This window comes from Pimephales promelas, chromosome 11, assembly GCF_988280905.1.
Source record: "Pimephales promelas chromosome 11, fPimPro1.hap1.1, whole genome shotgun sequence".
Classification (NCBI taxonomy): Eukaryota; Metazoa; Chordata; class Actinopteri; order Cypriniformes; family Leuciscidae; genus Pimephales; species Pimephales promelas.
Window position 1 is genome coordinate 18,248,574 of NC_142779.1, and position 19,505 is coordinate 18,268,078.

A 19,505-nucleotide genomic window follows, 5' to 3' on the forward strand; every position below is an offset into this window, starting at 1 on the left:
ATCAGATTAAACAAAGAAAGGGAGGAATGCTTCAATGAGCGATTAAATAAAGATTTTTGTCTTTTGGGTCCCATTCTCCACTCTAGGCATGACGGATATCAAACTGCTGCACTCTGTTTGTGATGTCATCCAGTATGTAGCTACAGTTAAGAGAAACGCATCATCACACATCATGATAATCAGGGTTCGTTTCCTGAATCTTTACCCATCTTTGGACAGAAAACTAACTAAATCATGAAATGTCTAATCACTATGCAATAAATCAAAAAATTGAATAACAATGTGAGTGCTACAAAAAATCCCACAGCATTGAATGCTACTCTCTGGACACAGGACGTTTATCACACTGAGTGGTTGAGGTGCTCTATTAATCTGAAAGGATATGTCTGCTGGTGAGGGTCTGTATGCTGGTGTGAACCTTCCTCTGAAAGGCCATTTGAGCCTCACACATGCAGGCATTCTCGGTCAGATCTCCTCTGGCCTCTTCTGAAAGAGAAACAGACATGTTTTACTGTATGTTAAACATATTTCCTTCACTCCTTAATTTATAAATTACATATAAACAACGTTACTGCATGTATAATGAGAATTATAAAAACAAACTATCAGCAGATGTTCCATAGCACACATCATTTCTCATTCAACATACTTATTTAAATGATTTGATGTCAGATTATGATATTGAATTTTCTGTGTATTTTTCAAGCGTATACGCTGCCTGCTATATTGGATTTAGTTTGAGAGAAAAATATGTTCAATGTACAATAATTATCTGGATGCATTTCTTTAGAATGCATCAAATTCTTTACATTATGCATCAAATTTTTCAGACAATTTGATGCATATTTGTATATGACAAACCGTTGGCCTGCTTAGAGCATGTTTTCTTGTCAGAGTTGATGACGTATCCCTCTCTGCACTTGCAGAAATAAGACGCATTGTTGTTGACACAAATATGTTCGCAGTTGTGCCCAAGTGCACAGGCGTCGAAACCTGCAAAATCAGCTGAATGAGCAAAAATCTTCAATGAATATATTAAATATTATAATATTGTGTTATTACATAATTAAATATAGTTGCATAATAATGAAATGTTTATATAAAATATAAAAATATTTTATAATATATATATTTTTTTATTTTTATATTGCCTTATGATTCTAGATTTAAATTTGATCCAATTGAATCTGAGCTGTTTTTCCCCTTTATTCTCTTACCACAGAGTGTCTCCCTGAACTTGGATGTGAGTTTCTCAATCACGCCGTATGTTTCCACATAGAACACATGGTCATCAAGAGGCTGACTGGCCATCAGTTTAAGAGACCGCATTTCTGCTCTGTCCACTCCAATGGCGTATATTTCAATCCCAGAAGCCCTTGCTGCTGCTGCCACCTCTTCAACTTCATCTTGCGGTCTCCCATCCGTCACAATAATGGCCACTTTACCAATGTTCTTTTTTAGGGGCCGGGCCCCAGCAGTCTCTGTAAAAACCTGCTCCATGGTGGTTTTGATGGCCAGGCCAGTCATGGTTCCCGTTGAGAGCGGATCGATACGTGAGAAGGCCTGCTTGACCTCAGCCTTGCTAAAGTACTTTTTCAAGAGGAACTCAATGTTGACGGTGCTGGCGTAGTTGACCAGGGCGACTCGTGTGGCGTCGGATCCGACGTCTAGAGAGTCGACCATTTCAGAGAGGAAGATTTTGACCTTCTCGAACTCTGCAGGACGGACGCTACGAGAACTGTCGATGATAAAAACCAGGTCTAGAGGACGGCTCTTGCAAAGCTCTGCTGGAGCTGTGAAAGAGAAATAATACATTATATACTGAATATTTGTGTCACATATTATCATTAAAAACGTGTGTGATGCTGAAAGAGATTAATATGTAAAAATGTTGTTTGTTTATGAAACATAAGAGAGGCTCCTCAGTTAGCAATGCAGCACTGTGACTGGAAAATGGAAAGAAACTGATCCTGTTAAACTCGTTTGTTCTAAACATGTAAACAAAAAGCAGAATATGAGGACAATATACACAATTAGCATTAAGGCGATAAAAGATGTAGTCACAGAGGAATGATATTGTTGAGGAAAGATAAAAACATTGACAGCCAATCAGAATCCATCCTGCTTTAAAGACTTAAGCATTATTATTGCAACACATAGAGTGTTATTGTGAATTGTTGTAAATGCTGATGGTTATCGTCATAGTTATCCTTCTTAGTATGAACAGGCCTTTAATGACTAATGTACTCATGCTAATGTCTCTAGTGCTAAATTAGTTTAAAATGAATAAGCCTATTATTCCAAAAATAAATAAATATTCCACAACCCTGCTTGTTTTAAGCTAAACGACCATTCTTTTTTTCTTGAATTCTCCTTGAAAAGAGAGAGAGAAAGAAGAGAAAAATATTAAAAGGGACTGAGGAGGACCAGACGGGTCGTCTGCACCCGGTGGCGTGGGATTGGTCTACCTGGGTCAGTGGGAGGTTCGGCAGGGGCAGCAGTTGTGCCACGAGGGGTACTGACCGGCTGTGGGGTGGTTGTAGTGGTCGCAGTCTGTGTTGGAGGTGGCGGGGGGAGGGTGGCTACCGTGGTGAGTGGTATGGGCACTGTAGGGGCCGGTAACACCACTGGCATTCTGGGCAGAGTGGGCACTACTGTCCGGACAGGTGAGATGGGCTGGACAGGTAAGACAGGACGGTGGTGGATAAAGGGAGGACCCTTCCAGGGCGGCCGCTGGTGATGATGTTGATGAGGGCTGCGATGATGATAGCTGTAAAACCTGTGATTAAAGCCATGAGCTTTGTTTGGTTAGAGAGAGAGAAAGAGAGAGAGAGAGAGAGAGAGAGAGAGAGAGAGAGAGAGAGAGAGAGAGAGAGAGAGAGAGAGAGAGAGAGAGAGAGAAATGCATAGGAGGAGAGATATATCCGTAGACAGATGAAAAGGAAAAATGGAGGGGAAGCAGAGGGGGAGAGAGAGATGCAATAAAGCAATGTGATATTGATGTGGGTTTTGAAGGCACTTTTTTTGTTAGTAGCATGAGCAAAGTCAGTGGTCTGTTCAGAAGTTCTCTGTGAATGACTGTAGTTCTATATCCTGTCAACCTGAAGGAGAAACATGCACCTCCTCGTTTTTTTAAGGGACAATTATCAGGTAAAATATGACACAAGGAAAAAAGTTATTTGTAGTACAACTTTGATATGTAGAAAGTATACTTAAATGCATAAATCATGTAGATTGTAATCAATAACTTAAAATTTTGAATATAAGTTTTAAGTTTAAAGTACACTACCAGTGGACTACACAAAAATGTACATTATCAGAATTAGGAACATATCAGTTTTCAATATTTTCAAATGTATTTAAAACTATGTAAAAAAAAAGTATGAATAGGCTACTCAATCAAAAGAGTATAACAAGTCAAGTATAAGAATACAACATAATTATACTTTTAAATATATATTTGTCAGTATAAGTCAAATATTTATAATTTTAAGTATATTTCTAAGTACAAAAAGTAGCCTATATATGAGAAGTGCATAAAAAGTAGACTGAATGTATACTTTCTTAGTGTACTAAGACTGGCACAATTGAATAAACATATTTTTGTAAGGGTTGATATTTCATATTTTCCTGTAAAATAGTCAATAGAATCACTGCTCATGGTTTTAGGAGTCTAAAGGTCTCTGGTCCGTCATTAAGCCTTTGCTGACAAAGAAAACTGTAATAGGCCTACTGTAAAATGGAATGTCCAGTGTATTATTATAATTTCAAGGGACTATAGGTTAGTTTTTGTTCCTGACAAATTATATATATATATATATATATATATATATATATATGAAGAGTTCAGATGCAAAAACCTCTAAATGCCATTTGAAATTTTCTTCTAAAATGACCGTTTTTATCAAACTTGTATGTTTAAGTTCAGTAATTTCACTTAAATAACAATTAATAGGTAATTATCATTGCCATTTAAGTGAAATTACTGAACTTAAATATACAAGTTTGATAAAAATCATCATTAAAGAAGAAAATTTCAAATGGCATTTAGAGGCTTTTGCATCTGAACTCTTCATATATATATATATATATATATATATATATATATATATATATATATATATATTTCTAGTATATATATATAGTTTAGTTTCTTTCATATTTAATAGTTTAGTTTCACTCACTTGTTTTTTTTTTTTTTTTTAAATAAAAATTCAGTTCTTAAATTTAAATCAAGGCTTGAAAATAATTGCAAGCATAGATTTCGCTTGTTTTTGTTTTACTCCATCCAACGAAAAACAAGCAAAATCTATGCTTGTAATTATTTTCAAGCTCAAGCCTTAATTTAAATTATGTTTAAAAGATAAGCACTGAATATTATTATTTTTTTAATGTGTGTGTAATAATAATCATTATTATAATTAAAAAATATAAAAATAACAGAAATACAATGATTACCTCCAAAGTTGATGGAGTTGCCGTGTCCAGGAATATTGGGGGAGAGGTGAGATCTCTGCCGGTGCGGGTATAGCTGGTTCTGGTGGTTCCGTGCATAAGGGCCATACGTGCCCTGCGCCTCCATTAAAAATACAGACAGGTAAAATACAAAGATGCAAATAAAGAATGTCATGTTGATGAAGATCGATGCAGAAGTGTTGTGTGTATTCCGCCTCAAGGTGAGAGTTTTGACAGAAGGAGGCGCTCACATGATGTTTTAAAGCCGCTGGCCCCCAGATGTTCAACGCCAGCCACCAATCCAGAGAACAAGAGCGTTTGAATGGGCGGGAGTTTAGTCTTCTATAAATGTAATGGAGAATCAGTAGAACAGCATAGATAGTACAAATAGTGCACAGAGAATTCTGTAAATTCTGAAGAAAAAATAATACTACTACTAATGCTTATTAGCTGATGGACAAACAACTTTATGATATCATGCATTGTGAAAAACAATTCATCCCGACTCTAGATGGCGCTGTAATAAGGGCACTACTACAGCAGCAGCGACAGCTCTGGTGTGTTTTCCATGGTGTTTTCACTGTGCTCGTTGGTCGAGATTAGAGAGTCAAGGGGAGATATCTCAACTCAGGTAAAATTCGTCTTTATGTCGTTGTTTATCTCAAAACTGTTGATTGTGCATTTGTTGATGGTGACGTATCATTAAGTTTTGCCCTGAACAGTGGTGTGGGGAAGTAGCACATTATGAGTTGCTGTCTAATATGCAAAAATTCTAATACTGTCATGAAAATGAGTCAGATCTTTACAAACTGTAACGTTAACGTTATTACGCTATTCCTTATGTCTATGTCTGTGTCTGTATACTAAATATAATTTCGGTTCGCACTTCAAATTTAAAATTCAAAATTAGTTATATATTTATGTAACTTACGGACAAACCCAGGGCATAAAGTTTAGATTATTTGAAAGCCATGTCAATAGTGTCTGTGCCGACAGCTGCATGCCTTCCAAAACCATTTACCAAAATTGTTGATTTAGATGTAGAAATTCAGACAACTAAAAAAAATATATCATTATTTACTAGAGGCTCTGACAAAATGTTCATTTAAAATGTTTAATTAATCAGAATCAGAATGAGCTTCATTGCCAAGTATGCTTACACATACAATGAATTTGTTTTGGTGACAGAAGCATAGCAACGAGCCGTGAATAATAAGAATAAAATTAAAATAAGTGAATAGAAATAAGTATATAAAACAGTCAGAATATACAAAATCGACAATATATTTATGTACAGGTCTGTTGATCTTTTCCCCTTGTGTCTGTGTTCAGTGTGACAGTATGCAGAGCCTGTCAGTGCAGGCACTGGCTCTGCGGCAGCTGGGCAGACTAAACTCGCTGCAGCTGCTCTCACCGTGCCATGGCTCTGGCCTCATCATGTGGTGCCCACAGACTTTACATGCTCGTCAGCTGTGGGGTTCAGCCACTCCCCAGACGCATCGGACAGCCATGTGGCCAAAATCGTGGGATGCTCGGCAAAGCTGGTTGCTCCATCAAACGCGGCTCAAGAGCACGAGAAAGAAAGGGAAGCAGAAAGTAGTGCAGCAGGAGGAGGAGGAGGAGGATGAGGAGCAGCAGGATGCAGAGGCTAGTGATTATGAGGACGAGCTTCAAGATGACCCAGGCCTGCCAAAAGACTACAAAGACCATGAAAAAACTGTCCCGTCTCTACGTTTCGATCTGCTTTTGAAGGCTGGATTGGATATTGCACGACAGTAAGCCAGAAATACCGCTCGTGTTCTGAGATTAATTCTGTCTCAGTTGCAAAGTAGTGTTTTCAGGTCCAATTGCAGTTGTGATGAAGTTTCATGATCTATATTTTAGCTCTAATAACTTTGACTGTAACAGTTCGGAAAAGATAAGCTGCCTGTTATTAGGACAACTCCTCAGTTTTACCTCATAGAACCCCTCCAGAGAATGGATGAGTTATGTACACCTTCGTTGCACATATTGCTCCTTTATTTATTTTCTGTACTTTTAGTGTGTGGTGTTTTGGCCACTGGTTGTGACTAACATACTCCATGTATCTCTTTTACAGTGGAGTGGAGGATGCTTTTTATAGCCTCAAATTGAGACTGAATGGTCAAAAGCTGTCAAAAAAGAGCAAAATGGTGAGTCAGCGCCCTCTAGTGGTATGGTCAGACGAACTTTCCTTATAAATATGTAACAGTAGCTTTAATTATGAAAGCAGTAAAGAAACTTACCCTGCTTGTGGTAGACGTCCGTTACTGTCTTGACTAAATTTATCTGAGTTGTGATTAGTATAAGCAGAAATGGTACCTTATTAATATAACAGTCGATGGTCTGCTGCCTCCTACAGGTTAAAGTGGGGGATACACTGGATCTGATTCTAAATGAGGACAAGGAAATGGACACAGTCTTGCTGAAAAGAGTGATCTTAAAAAAGGTGGTTGGAGAGACAAAAGATACAGAAAAGCAGAGAGTCATTCTAAGAAGCTGGAAACACCTACAACTTCCCAGAAAGGATGTGTACAAGCAGTGAAGACCAATTCTATTATGTTTAATATGTGAAAGGTCAGAAGCTGTGACAAAAGTGGTATTTCATATTCCACTCTCCAGCATGTAATTCTGAAACTGCAGATTGTTAATTCAATGAGGTGTTTTCTCTGCACAACAAAAACTTTATCATAACTGTTCACCTGACAGTCGTTCTCATAACTTTCATACTATTGGAAGATGGATTTAATAAACTTTACAGGTCACAAATGGAACACAAATACATCCAATTATTTAGAGGTATTTTATGTTATGTGCATTTTTTTATTATTATTTAGTATTTACCAGATTCACAAAATTACTATTGTGAGATACAGTAGATCAGACAGTGTTTGTGATATCAAATGTTTTCAGGATTTCTGATCCTTTGTTCATTGCTTATTTAGCTTATACTTTATGACATTGGTAGATTTTCAGTGAGCAGTTTTTTCAGGAAAAGTACAGAGTGCCTCTGCATACAATGGAAATATATTTATAAATATTAAGCCAGACTTAAAAAATATTTTGCACCACGCAAATTATTCAAAAGTGAGTCCAAATCCAAACAAATGCAGGTTCCAAAACTGTATTTATAACACAAAGAAAACAAATTTGATCAGTCTTCATAAACATCAAAAATGCAAATTATCTGTCCTACCTTAGGTTTTGTATGATTTCCTCTGACCCTCACTTTGTATATTTGGATTTTAATAAAAAGGATCATGAAACCCATCTCAGCTAGGAAGTGATTTTTTATTTAAAAATATATAACATATAACCTGGTGCTATAGTTAAGTACAGATGAGTAAGTTTGACTTCTTGTAAGGCAAGGCATACTTCAATATGTTGATAATTAGAAAAAGCCAGTGTTGCAACATTGCTACAACTTAAAACAATATATATATATACTGTATCTTCTTACATATATATGCATCTTCTCTACCCTCACCCCAAACTAAAGTGACCTGTTATTTTTTAAAGTACTAAATGTTTACATTTAAGTTGATTTAAGGCTAACTTTAGCTTATATATTAATCATTAGAATAACATCAATAATATTTTGGCATATAAATAGTAACACTAATATCTATCAAGTGATAGTGGCTTCAATCACAAACTTTGCTGTCACCTACTATCCCATCCTGTTTAAAGGCTAAGGACTTGAACTGGACCTTAAACAAGGACAAGTTTCAATATGCTTCAGCTTATGGACTTGTGCAAATAACAGGTATGTTGTGTAAAATATAGGAAAACAGGTCTGCACTTTGCAGGAACATTGATTAAGAATAACTCACAGTGTTTGATCTCTTTGCCTTCTTTAGAATGTCACATTTCTTGCGATTGGGGCGCCTGCAGCGTTCGTCAATGCTTGGCACGCATTCATAGTGCCATACCTCCTCCATTTTGTCAACAGGGTAGACGGCCTCCACGTAATGACGAATAAGTCGGAGGCGCACAGGGTCCAGCTGTTTCTTGTTGCAGGCCCCAGAGTGGTTGTACTGCAGCCGTAAATTGTCCTGCGTGAAAAGCTCTGGGAATAGACGAACGAGAAGGCGGGCAGCAAAATTACCCACAGACAGACTCTGTTGGACAATCTCCCTCACTTCAGCATCTGTGAGCAGGTAGTCAGAAGGCACTGGGAAGTCTGGGGTAGACACCGAGAGGTCCTCCAGAGGAATCTTGCAGAAATCTTTGCTGCTTTTCTCCAGGGGTGAAGACAGGACTTCAGAGTCCTCTTTCACACGATCTGAAGTGAGAACATTGAGTTGGCCAGCAGTTAGCAGAGACTCTTTTGGGTCAGGCTCTTGGTCAGGCGAACATGCCTTCCGTTGTTGCTGGTATGAACGTCGTTGGTCAGTATCCCGTCGCCTGCAACGCTCATCAAGTTTGCCGACAAACTCAAGAGTCCACACGCGGTCGTTCTTCGCTTGTGGATAGAGTAGCTGGACGTAATGTCGGATGAGATTGATTCGTATAGGATCCAGCTGCTTCTTTCCTAGAGATCCGCTGCAGTTGTAGTATTTTCGGGCATTCTCGAAAGTGAAGAGCTCAGGGAACATGAGAACCAGGAGACGAGATGCAAAGTTCCCAATTGATAAACTGCATTCGTAGTTGCCTTTTAGCTGTTCCTTAGTAAGTAAATACTCCTGCGGAACAACAAAGTCTGGAGGAGGGATCTGTAATTTATCGAAATCAACAGGCTCGAGCCAAGATTTTTTAGACCTGCGATTTGGTTTCTCATAATCACACAGGTCACCGATCTTAACAATGGAGATGTTATCAGGGAGACGGGTGGTATCATACATCTCTCGGGTGTCACGACCACTGCCATTTACTGAAGAGTTCTCCAGTGCTTCCTCCATTCGTTGCACACACAACTGCAGCCAGGTTTCCTCTGGGATATCAGGAAAATTTGCCTCCATGTATCTTCGTATAATTTCCAGTCTGTCCGAGTCAATGATCAGCTGTCCAATGCTGTTGTGGCCCTCTGGCAACTTGCCCTCCTCAAACACCTCTGGGAAAAGTCTGTTTAACAAAAAAACAACAAGCTCCTCTGGGGACGTCAAGTCTTCAGAGTCGTCCCCAGCCGCCTCATGAGGGTCAAACGCTATATCGGAGCTGGCATTATTAGGTTGAACATCATTGTTCTCTCCAGAGTTGAGGGAAAGACTCTCGTCCTGGGCATCTTCACTGATAAAGTGGAAAGTGTGATTCGGTTCCATGTCAAACCCAACAACCATCGGAGCCTGTCTGTCACACATCTGACCACTCTCCATGTCCTTCTGAGCCCAGAAACGATTCAAGAAATCATTGATCTGCAGCAAGCACTCCGTCTGCCAGACATTTTCATTTTTTACCTGCGGGTAGCAGACTTCCACATAGTTACGTATTAACTGAAGGTGCAATGAATCTAATGTCCGTTTAGTTGTAATGCTGCATGTGCTGCAGCTGTGCATGCATTCCTTTGCTGTGAAAAGTTCTGGGAACAGTTGAACGAGGAGTCTGCAGCCAAGCTCGCCCGCAGTGGACGTGTGCTCCATCAGCTGGGTGAGCTCGTCACTAGTCAACTGGTATTCAGGAGGAGGTTGAAATTCCATGACCATCTCAGAGGGCTTCATCTGCTTTTTAATGCGCGTCACTTCCAACGAGAGCAAGTCGACCTTACTGTGCAGTTGGGTCATACTGGAATTCAGTGTGTTGAGGAGGAAGAACATCTTCTCGATGAGCGGGTAGAGGTGAGAGTCCAAGGCAGCAGGAGAACCTGTGACCCCCACAGTAGGGGAGGCCTTAAACATGTGATGCTTTCTAGAATTGCCCAGTTTTTGAAACTGGACACCATTATGGCTTGCTCTGACTCCATTGAGTGCTCCGTGCTGGTCCAGATTGGATGCAGCTTTGCGCTCAGAAATACGATGCGTGATGCTGTAGAGTGGTTTCCTGTATGAAGAGATGGATATCTGCTCCTGAGGAGATAATCTGTGGCCACGAGAGCATGACCTGCTTCCATCATCTGAACTGCCGACAGGATGTTCTCCTGCCTGGAAAGTGGGAAATTGCTGTTAATAGTTTGCACCAAAAGAAATATCAGACCAGACAGCTCCTGACAAATTCTATCCCAAATGCAATGTTTAATCTGTAGAAGAATTGAAGTCCATTTTCATCTTACCTGTGTTGTCACCTTGACCCTCTTCCCGCTAGTGGACCGTTCCACCTCGGGGCCTGCGTGTGTTGCTAAACGTTTTGTAATGCGCTTAATGAAGCTCTCCATCTTTCCCTCTGAGTTTTCAATAATATCCTCGGCATCTTTCTCGACTTTAACTTCTGAAGAAAAACCCAAGTGTTCATAACTATTCAAGAATGCTGAGAAATGCTGATATACATTATCTCACACAATTCTGCACAACTTTAATGAGGTTACAGGATAGTTGTTTACAGAAAACTTGCCTTGTTTACACCTGGTTTTAAGATCTGTCTCAAGTGATTTATCACAAATTATCAGCTTAGAAAGTTTAACATTTACAGCTGGAATAACATGCATCTCCATTTACATTTTTATCTTTATCGGGCACTTGAATTTACCAAAAAATATGATGTGCAATAGTCAACACTACAAATATTACAACATTTTTCAAATTTGATTTCATGGTGACTTTAAAGTTAAGGCAGTGGTTGATTTTACATGCAATTTCATTCCTTTATGACTCCATCTGATGTTTTCTCTGCTAAATGTTTTTGATTATACCTGTATTTAGTACTGCCTACTTGATTTTTTTTTGTCAGGTGATTTCTGTAAATTCATGCAATCACCAGTGAACCTAATACCAGGTAAACTTTCAATTCAACTTCTCCATTTGAATGCTAAGGTAAGTTACTGGATCATTTGATTTGTTTATTGTGAAAAAATGCATTTTAGTACACAGAGAAAACTGTATTGTTCAGTGAAAGTTCTAAAGGGGCATTTAGTGTGAATCGAATTTACATACTTTTATCAGGCACTTGTCCGTCTGCATTAACCATGCACACAGAGGAGCTCATATCCTGGGAAGAGACACACAAGACCCATGACTGATTACTGATATTGTCTGATAATCATACATCTAGTAGATTTCTTTTGCACTTTTCCTTACACTTGTCAATCATAGGCAGCAGATGTCCATGGAATGCAAGTTTAGGAATATCTCACTAACATATCTTTCTGTATAATGGTTTGTTTTAAAAAGAGGAAGCACTTGGCCTGCTGAAAGACAGTGAAGTCAGCTTAACACTGAGGACAGGTGTCATGGCAAGCGTGAAAAAATTATGAGGCGTATAAAACTTTACATTCCCTGAGTGATTTTTTGAAGTTCTGTGAGATTGTTTTCCTATTTGTTGTTTCATGTCTTGCACCGTGAAGTCTCGCCAGAGCACCGGAGAGGCGCTGCTTCACCGTACTGACCCCCATCCACCGGCTCCACTTCCTCATTCTTCCAGTGGAAACCCCACGGATTGGTACAACCGGGGAGTCAGACAGACAAGCGGCTCCCTGCTGCGGTCCTTCTGTGGACTGCATATGCCTTAAGGAAATAATGTACACTTTATGTTTGTTTTTGTTTTTTGCAGTAATACGGAGATCTGCCCTTCTCTCTCGTTTTTCCCCTCCCTCCCCCGTAAGCAACTCTCCCTCTTGCGTGACGCGGCAAGAAAAACATCCACCGATGAGTTTTCGCTCCGTCTCCCGCAACACGGCGCGCTAAAACTACCTGCGCGGCTGAAAACAAACTCACCTTTGCGACGCCGGGAAGCCGTGTGCTGTAAGTTAGGAGGCATCAGCCATGGTCGCGTCTTTAAATCTAGTGGATTTGTCCACGGATAACTGTTGTCCGTGTTTCTCTCCGCTGCTTTTTTTTCCTCTTCTTTCTCTAGTCAGTGCCCTCTCGCGTGACGTGACGGTACTGTGTCATTTCCGCACAGCTGTGGGTTCGCTGTGGGGTTTTTGCCAGCCCACCCCACGTGAATCCTTGAGCTGCGGCGCCGTGGCCGTGAAATGAGTGAAGTGCGCACTGTGGCGTGGGACTTCTCTCGTGACTCTCGGTCATTTCACTAGGCCCCACGAGTCGCGCGCCTCCACGAGTGTATAATCGCCCACACGTCATTGACCCGCGTGACAACACAAATATATTTCAAAGTTTATAGTTGAAGTTGTTTTAGATCACTTTAATAACTATTTTTTTATTACTACACGGCACAGAATGACTACAGTATGAATAGTCTGATGCATATGAATATATTCTCTATCACGCAAAATAGCTAAGCCTTTTTGTTCATGTCAAAAGTGCATTCCGTTTTATTCTAAAACATTAATTTGAAATTGGTGCAGTTAAATAAATGACGTTCTGCAAATTCTGAGTAATGAGATTGGAAATGTAAGCAACACCAAGAAAACCAAACGATAGGCTACCACGAATTGTTTGGGTGTAGGCTACTTTGTCCTCACAGAATTTAATATTTGAATAGTAATTTATACTAAGGACATATTTGATGGAGCAGGTCTTCATAGACTAGTAGCCTATCCTATTACTTGACTCACAATTATTACGTGTTTACTTTATGAAAAAATGTTGCCGAAAAATAAATGTAGCCTATGGGCTCTATGCACGGCGTTATTTCCGGTGAAGCATTAGGGATGCTCGATAACTTCCGCCGATCATAGAGTCCAATGCAATACCGAGAATTTATATTGAATTTTATACTCCATGGTTATACTAATGAAACGTTAGTCACAAAAACAGATAAAACAGACACCCCTCGTTGTATTTATGCTTCTTTTTAAAATTATATTAAATAAACATAACTATATATAAAATTACGTCTAAACGTATGTACGTTTCATTTCAAAGACGGGAGGACAGTAAATATTGAAGACTCTGCCATAATCCCGTTTTCTCCGGTTTTCCTCTGCTTTAATCTACACAACCGGAAATGGACGAGCATCCTTACGTCAAATGCGGAACTTATGCGTGCATATAGCCCATTGCATATCTGTAACATTCAGAAAATTTTCTTTTGTTTGAACCGTCTATTTAGACGCATTCTGTAGCTATCACATTGCAACCCGAAATACGGTTAGCTCGTATTTTAACTTTATCAGCAACATAAATAGGTTATGTGAACTTTTCAGTCTTGCCCATGATACAACTAGCGAACTATGAACTGTCCCGCTTTTATGTTGCCGTTCACTGCCAGTTTAACAAAGGGGACTGCCGTCTAGTGGATATGACAAGTAATGCATAGCAAAAATTCTATTTTATATTTGTCATTAATTTATTTATTTATATTTTTAAGCATTTGTTTATTTAATTCGTATTTTATATATTCCATTCAAGCATAGAATGTCTAATTAAACTTTACAGCATATAAATATGTAAGCTATTTATGGATGATGCAGGTTGTCTGTTACAGCACTGGCAAAGAGGTGAAAAGTCCACTGCAGCTGTCCTCGTGCGCGCACGCAAAGGCACACTCCGAGACTGTTCTCATTCAGACACTCATCAGTTTGCACCCGATGTGGCCAATGTCCCATAACGCGCATTAGTGATGTCTGCATTAAGTCACGGTCACGGAGCCGTGGCTCTTTGAAATGTGGGTGTGATGAGACGCCGGTCATTATTCAGGTAATGTGGGCTGTTTGATCCATCACGCGCTCATGCGATGGCGCTCGCGCAGTAAAACGAGAGTTTTGCGCTGCTCGTTAAAGACTAATTTTAGCATGCGCGCATCTCTTTTTTTATCTTACGAGAAAAAAAATATTTTATTGATTTAGTGACAAAATAAAGAAGAATACTACAATACGAATACATTTCAAAACTGCAGTAGGCTACTTCAAAGACTCTTAAATGGATATATCCTCAAGAGTTAACTGCTATTCAGTTCATTGTTTTTATAGGCTATTAAAAAAATGCATGCAAATGCCTATAATAGCCTACATTATTAAAAAAAACACAGATAGGCCTAGGCTGTAATTTTTTTTTATTATTATTGTTATATATATATATATATATATATATATATATATATATATATATATATATATATATATATATATATGTATAAAGGGTGTTTTTCCTTACTGTCAGCCAACTAGCCTAACAGAACACACATTAAAGGGTTTTTGAACGCAACAGGAACAGAAAATGCTCGATTCCTTGAAATAATAGGAACGAGCATTGCATGAAACACTCTTTGGGGAAACACGGTTTTCTCAGAATACTGAAGCCTGATTAGTTAAAGTTTTAAACTGCACGAACCTATGGCATTTCAGCCTGCCATACCGGGCCAAAGCCGACTATAAGTCGGTGAAGAATGCCGTAATGTCAGAATCTTTCGACTGCGGCAGCACAGACTCGTGTATAGCACGGCTGGGTACACAATGCTCGTTCCCGTCATTTCAGGGAACCGAGGTTAAGTTAGTAACCAGATCGTTCCCTTTCGAAACAGTCTCTCAAACTGCGTGAAACACGCTTTGGCGAACGATGTATTGATCAGACACCCACATTGAACACCCAGAGCGCTGCATGTCGTCCACGTGTGACAGACGCTAAAGCTAGCAGCTGTCTTCAGCGACAGGGGCCGTAATCCGGCCGCTTAGAGCAGCTCAAACGGAGGGCCTCATTGGACCCCAAGGATCACGGACAGGACCCAGATCAGAACAGTACAAGGGTTATGCGGGTTATGTCTCCTGGCTCCCCTCAAAAATTTGATGACCATGTCATTCCTTCCTACAGACTGGCCGGCCACGAGGGCGTCACATATACCTTGAGCATGGAAGGGGTACACCCCTTATTTAAAGTGGTGATGAACTGAGAAATCAAATTTTCCTTGAGCTTTTGACATCCAAGAGGTCATCATATTATAAGAATATCCTGTAATTTTCAGAACTGAAAACGTCCTTGTTAGTCCAATAAAAGCTTTTATTGACACCAGCCTCTGAAAACGACTCGTTTTTAAAAGTGGGGAACTATGACGTCGAAGGGGTTAAAACACCACCCCGCAGAAGAAGATCAACACCTACAGTACTTCAACACGGCCGGTTTAGCCCCGCCCACCGATTCGCGCATAAGTAGCCTAACATACATGCCTACCTCGTGATGACGCTCTACGATTCAGTGCGGGGATGCCAAATGGACTCTCTCTATGAGAGAGAAGGTCTTTCCTCAGCGGAATCGTCCACGATCAGCTCAGTGAACACAGATGGTTTTGCCAGAGTGGAGCCACCAAGAGAACAGAGCATCTGGTCTCCCTAATTCACCTGATGACTTGAGGGAGCAAAGGCGTACAGGCAAGCTTTAGGCCAATCCTGGGCCAGTGCGTCCTGTTCCCTTGAGAAAAAAATTGGCCACTGAGAGTTGTCTTCTGAGGCGAAGAGGTCTACCTCTGCCCTCCTGAAGATCTCCCAGATCATCTAAACCGATTGGTGGTGGAGCCCCCATTTCCCAGTCTGTGATAAGGTGCTTTTTGGATATGAAAGTAAGTATCTTTCAGATTCACAGATAAGAACCAACCCTCTGGGAAGACCTGCGTGAGGATCTGCTTCAATTTCAACATCCTGAATACCCATCTCATTAATCCGTGATTCAGGATCCTGAGGTTGAGGCCTGAGTTTAACTGATTTACAACAAAGAAAAACAAGGGTTGGTAAATTGTCTGGGGCAGAAGTCTGCATGAAACCGCAAAACAAACACATTCCCAAACATAATGAACAAGAGAAAAGCAGCAATAACACCTGGGCTTGCACTCATTTAACCCCACATGCTCCTAGGAGGAGGGAAATGGGAGAAAGCGAGGGCCGTCTTCAGTGAAGAAAGGTATCTGTGAGCACAAAGTGGAGATACTCTTGCTCCTGCAATGAGAGCAGTCTGTTACATTGAACGCTGCCTCAGTGTGAGCTCAGCCCAGGCAAGCAATACACTCACTGTGCTCGCCTGCACGAGTCACACTCGTGGCGTGGCATTTTGTATCAAAAGCTTATAGGCAGTTGGCTCTTCCCATTTGGGTGGGCTGAAATGCCATCGGTTCGTGCAGTGTAGAAACGTGAACAAATCAGTATTCTGAGAAAACAGAGTTTCCCCAAAGTGTGTTTCACAAAATGTGAGAGACTGTTTCGAAAGTGAACATGATGACGAGATGCGAGAATGGTCCTGGAGAGTTTAGATCTGTGCGTAGATGGGGAGACTAGAGCACAAATCGTCTGTCATATATTCCTGAAGCAGACTGGTTTTAAAGGTAAAGTCTAATGAGGACACAAAATGCAAGAGTCACATATAACAGTTTTACTTATAAAATAGGATAGATCTTCTTATTCATTTATTATGCTTAAGACCTAAAACACGTGTCACATTAAAATATAAGAAAAATCTAATTAATATTAAGTTTCAGAATACGAAAATCAAATTTAATCTCAGACCAGGCTCCTCATCTCTGACCCAAACACATAAACGAGAGGAAGAGCCACCTGTCTGAATGTAATAAATGAGTGTCATAATAGATTTGAGCTTTGCTGAAGTTGAGCTGGTATCCTACACGCTCTCTCTCTCACTTGCTATACCTGTGCAAATCCAGCCACCATGTCATCAGGGGCTCGGATTGCCACAAATTGCCAAACCGCAAAAATCATTTCTATGCGCAAAAACAGAGACAGTATTAGGTTACCAGGATGCTTATACTGAGTAAGTCTGTGTGTACGTCTGAATTTCGTTAGGCCGCCATCTGACCCCATAACACACACACACACACACAGTTTGTTTGTTTGTTTTTTAAGAAAATAAATGGCCAAAATACCAACTGGTTGTACATTTGTGTAAACACTGGCACTATCAATTGACCATTCTGACCAGTATCAGCTGAACCAATGTCGTGAGATTTGGGGTGGGACTATGGTTTTTTTCCTGCGGAATTGGGCTAAACTGTTGCAGCGATTTGTTTTTCCCCCTGTGGGTTTAAGGTTTAACGTGTATTATAAATTGTATTTGACTGAAATACTTTATTTGATTGATAAACCAACTGAATTGAATTGAATATAAATGAATGGTTGAAGGAGCCAGTGTGCAGAAATCAATGAAAATAACCATGAACAAGATCTTAAAACTATACAAATCTTAAAGATGACAGACTGTTTATATATTACTGTATAGTGATTTGAGTTTAAAACTTGTTTGTAATGCATAACAGACTGAAAAGTATTTTATCTATGGGACTGACATATTTTGAGTTGTGGTATTTGTGCTAGTTTTGTATCAGAGTGTTTCTGGTTTTGTTTGTTTCTTTCAGATCTGGCAACCCCGCTAGTGGAGCAGAAATTTCACTTCAGCTTAAAAAACAACCACCACCCGAGAAACCTGAGAAGTGTCAGTTTTACAAAACAAGCACATCAGTGTTGCCAAGTCTACTTATTATTATTATTATTATTATAAGCAACTTTGGGCTAGGTTTCCCACCCACTTTTAACCATTTACACATTTCATTTCTGTATTAGATATTTTATGTCATTTCAGCTGCTTGACTGTTTCCTTTTTTTTTTTTATGACGTCATTACATTGCTGACACCAGACAATCGCTGCATTGCTCATCATGATTGCGAGTATCGATATACTGTATATCTGCCCATTCCAATGAACACAAGAACATGCAGTAATATTAGACAACTTAATGAACACAAGAACATGCAGTAATATTAGACAACTTAATCCAGATATTGGTAATACTTTACAACAAAGTCTCCTTTGTTGACATTCGTCAACTACAGTAGTTAACACGAACTGACGATGAACAATACTTCAGTATTTATTCATCTTAGCTATGTTAATCTCAACATTTAGTAATCAAAAGTTCTATCTGTCAACATTAGTTAGAACTAACTTGGATTTCTTTTTATTAACAAAGGTTAAATAATGCTGTAAAAAAAGATTGCTCACTGTTAGTTTTTTTTTAAATCAAATCCGCAAATTAAAAAACTCATTTAAAGAAATTAGCCAGAGCTCGATCATCACAACTGAAGATCTGGCAAGCAGTGTTGTCTTGTGTTGTTCCTGCCAGGAATAATCAACTTTCAAAAATTAGCAGAAAATTCACCAATACATTGATCTTTAAGTGTTAGCCATGAGCCATGACTGATTAAATGATTAAAATGTGATTTGTACAATCTCAATGAGGCCCAAAACCGACTTTTCCTACAAATCTTCAACACTTTGTGAGTTTTACACAGTAATTCTAATAATAAAGTCTGAACGAACTCTGATCAGGATGAGACGGCACAAGTTTGCCTCTGACATGGTGGTGTTGTTATTGTGTCAGGAAGGGTTGCTTGTTCTTTATTTCTGTCCTTGTTCTCTTCAGTTTTTCACTGCGTGTTTTCTCAGGTCTGCTTGAGGCCAAAATGAATTTTTCATGTATGACCAGAGGGCTGTCCTGCTCCTACCGGGGAAACTTAGTGTACTATCCTGCCAACAAATCTGAGGCCAGAAAGAGACATGGAAGGAACTCTACTGATGTTCCTGCATAAATGCTCTTCTCTTCCCTCTCTGTCCTTCAAGCGTGGGTGTGTGTGGTCCAGCGGCTGCCGGCAGTGACCGTCACTCCCCTACGCCTCACTTCACACTCTAGTCGTCCCCCCCGTGGTCACCCGGGAAACCACATGCTGCCCAAGCTGGCGCCAGCTCTCTCGCTGAGCTGATCAATACTGCAGCATTTCCTGCCCATTCACTCAGGTCACACACTCACCTCATTAATTATTACTGCCAACACTGCTGCTGGAGCACCCCGGGCACCCACAACACACACACACACACAGTCATCGGTTTTCGGACCAACATTTTGGGTAATGCCACCCCCATCGTACTAATAAGTTTCTCTATCATCATATCTTACAGTCATTAATGAATCATTAACATTAATGATGTTTGTCTTTTGTAACGTGCTGTATAGATATTGACTTCCGTTAAATATCACAGGAAATCCGAAAT

At 39.8% G+C, this 19,505-nt stretch overlaps 3 protein-coding genes and 1 long non-coding RNA gene across 7 annotated transcripts; 2 read left to right on the forward strand and 2 right to left on the reverse strand.

Moving 5' to 3' along the window:
- Positions 1 to 367: 367 nt before the first annotated feature.
- matn3b (matrilin 3b) lies at positions 368 to 4,862 on the reverse strand. Its single transcript, XM_089117407.1, has 5 exons — positions 4,459 to 4,862; positions 2,469 to 2,798; positions 1,218 to 1,793; positions 862 to 993; positions 368 to 486 (listed from the first exon to the last, which is right to left on the reverse strand). The coding sequence occupies exons 1-5, from the start codon at positions 4,628 to 4,630 to the stop codon at positions 368 to 370; spliced, it is 1,329 nt and encodes a 442-aa protein (XP_088973533.1). The 5' UTR covers positions 4,631 to 4,862.
- Positions 4,863 to 5,002: 140 nt separating this feature from the next.
- mtres1 (mitochondrial transcription rescue factor 1) lies at positions 5,003 to 7,743 on the forward strand. Its single transcript, XM_039672047.2, has 4 exons — positions 5,003 to 5,086; positions 5,788 to 6,230; positions 6,554 to 6,626; positions 6,836 to 7,743. The coding sequence occupies exons 1-4, from the start codon at positions 5,024 to 5,026 to the stop codon at positions 7,016 to 7,018; spliced, it is 762 nt and encodes a 253-aa protein (XP_039527981.1). The 5' UTR covers positions 5,003 to 5,023; the 3' UTR covers positions 7,019 to 7,743.
- Positions 7,744 to 7,745: 2 nt separating this feature from the next.
- On the reverse strand, positions 7,746 to 12,635 carry bend3 (BEN domain containing 3). 4 transcript variants are annotated; one of them, XM_039672033.2, is made up of 5 exons: positions 12,276 to 12,634; positions 11,640 to 12,065; positions 11,496 to 11,550; positions 10,679 to 10,833; positions 7,746 to 10,550 (listed from the first exon to the last, which is right to left on the reverse strand). In XM_039672033.2, exons 3-5 carry the CDS (start codon positions 11,545 to 11,547, stop codon positions 8,292 to 8,294), a joined length of 2,466 nt encoding a protein of 821 aa, XP_039527967.1. In that variant the 5' UTR covers positions 11,548 to 11,550; positions 11,640 to 12,065; positions 12,276 to 12,634; the 3' UTR covers positions 7,746 to 8,291. The 4 variants fall into 4 exon arrangements, with proteins under 4 accessions (XP_039527967.1, XP_039527966.1, XP_039527965.1 ...); XM_039672032.2 differs by lacking the exon at positions 11,640 to 12,065; XM_039672031.2 differs by having other exon boundaries at positions 11,496 to 12,065.
- Positions 12,636 to 13,533: 898 nt separating this feature from the next.
- Positions 13,534 to 18,812, forward strand: LOC120479801 (uncharacterized). Its single transcript, XR_005622970.2, has 2 exons — positions 13,534 to 14,162; positions 17,815 to 18,812. It is a non-coding gene; the product is annotated as an uncharacterized LOC120479801 (long non-coding RNA).
- Positions 18,813 to 19,505: the final 693 nt, after the last annotated feature.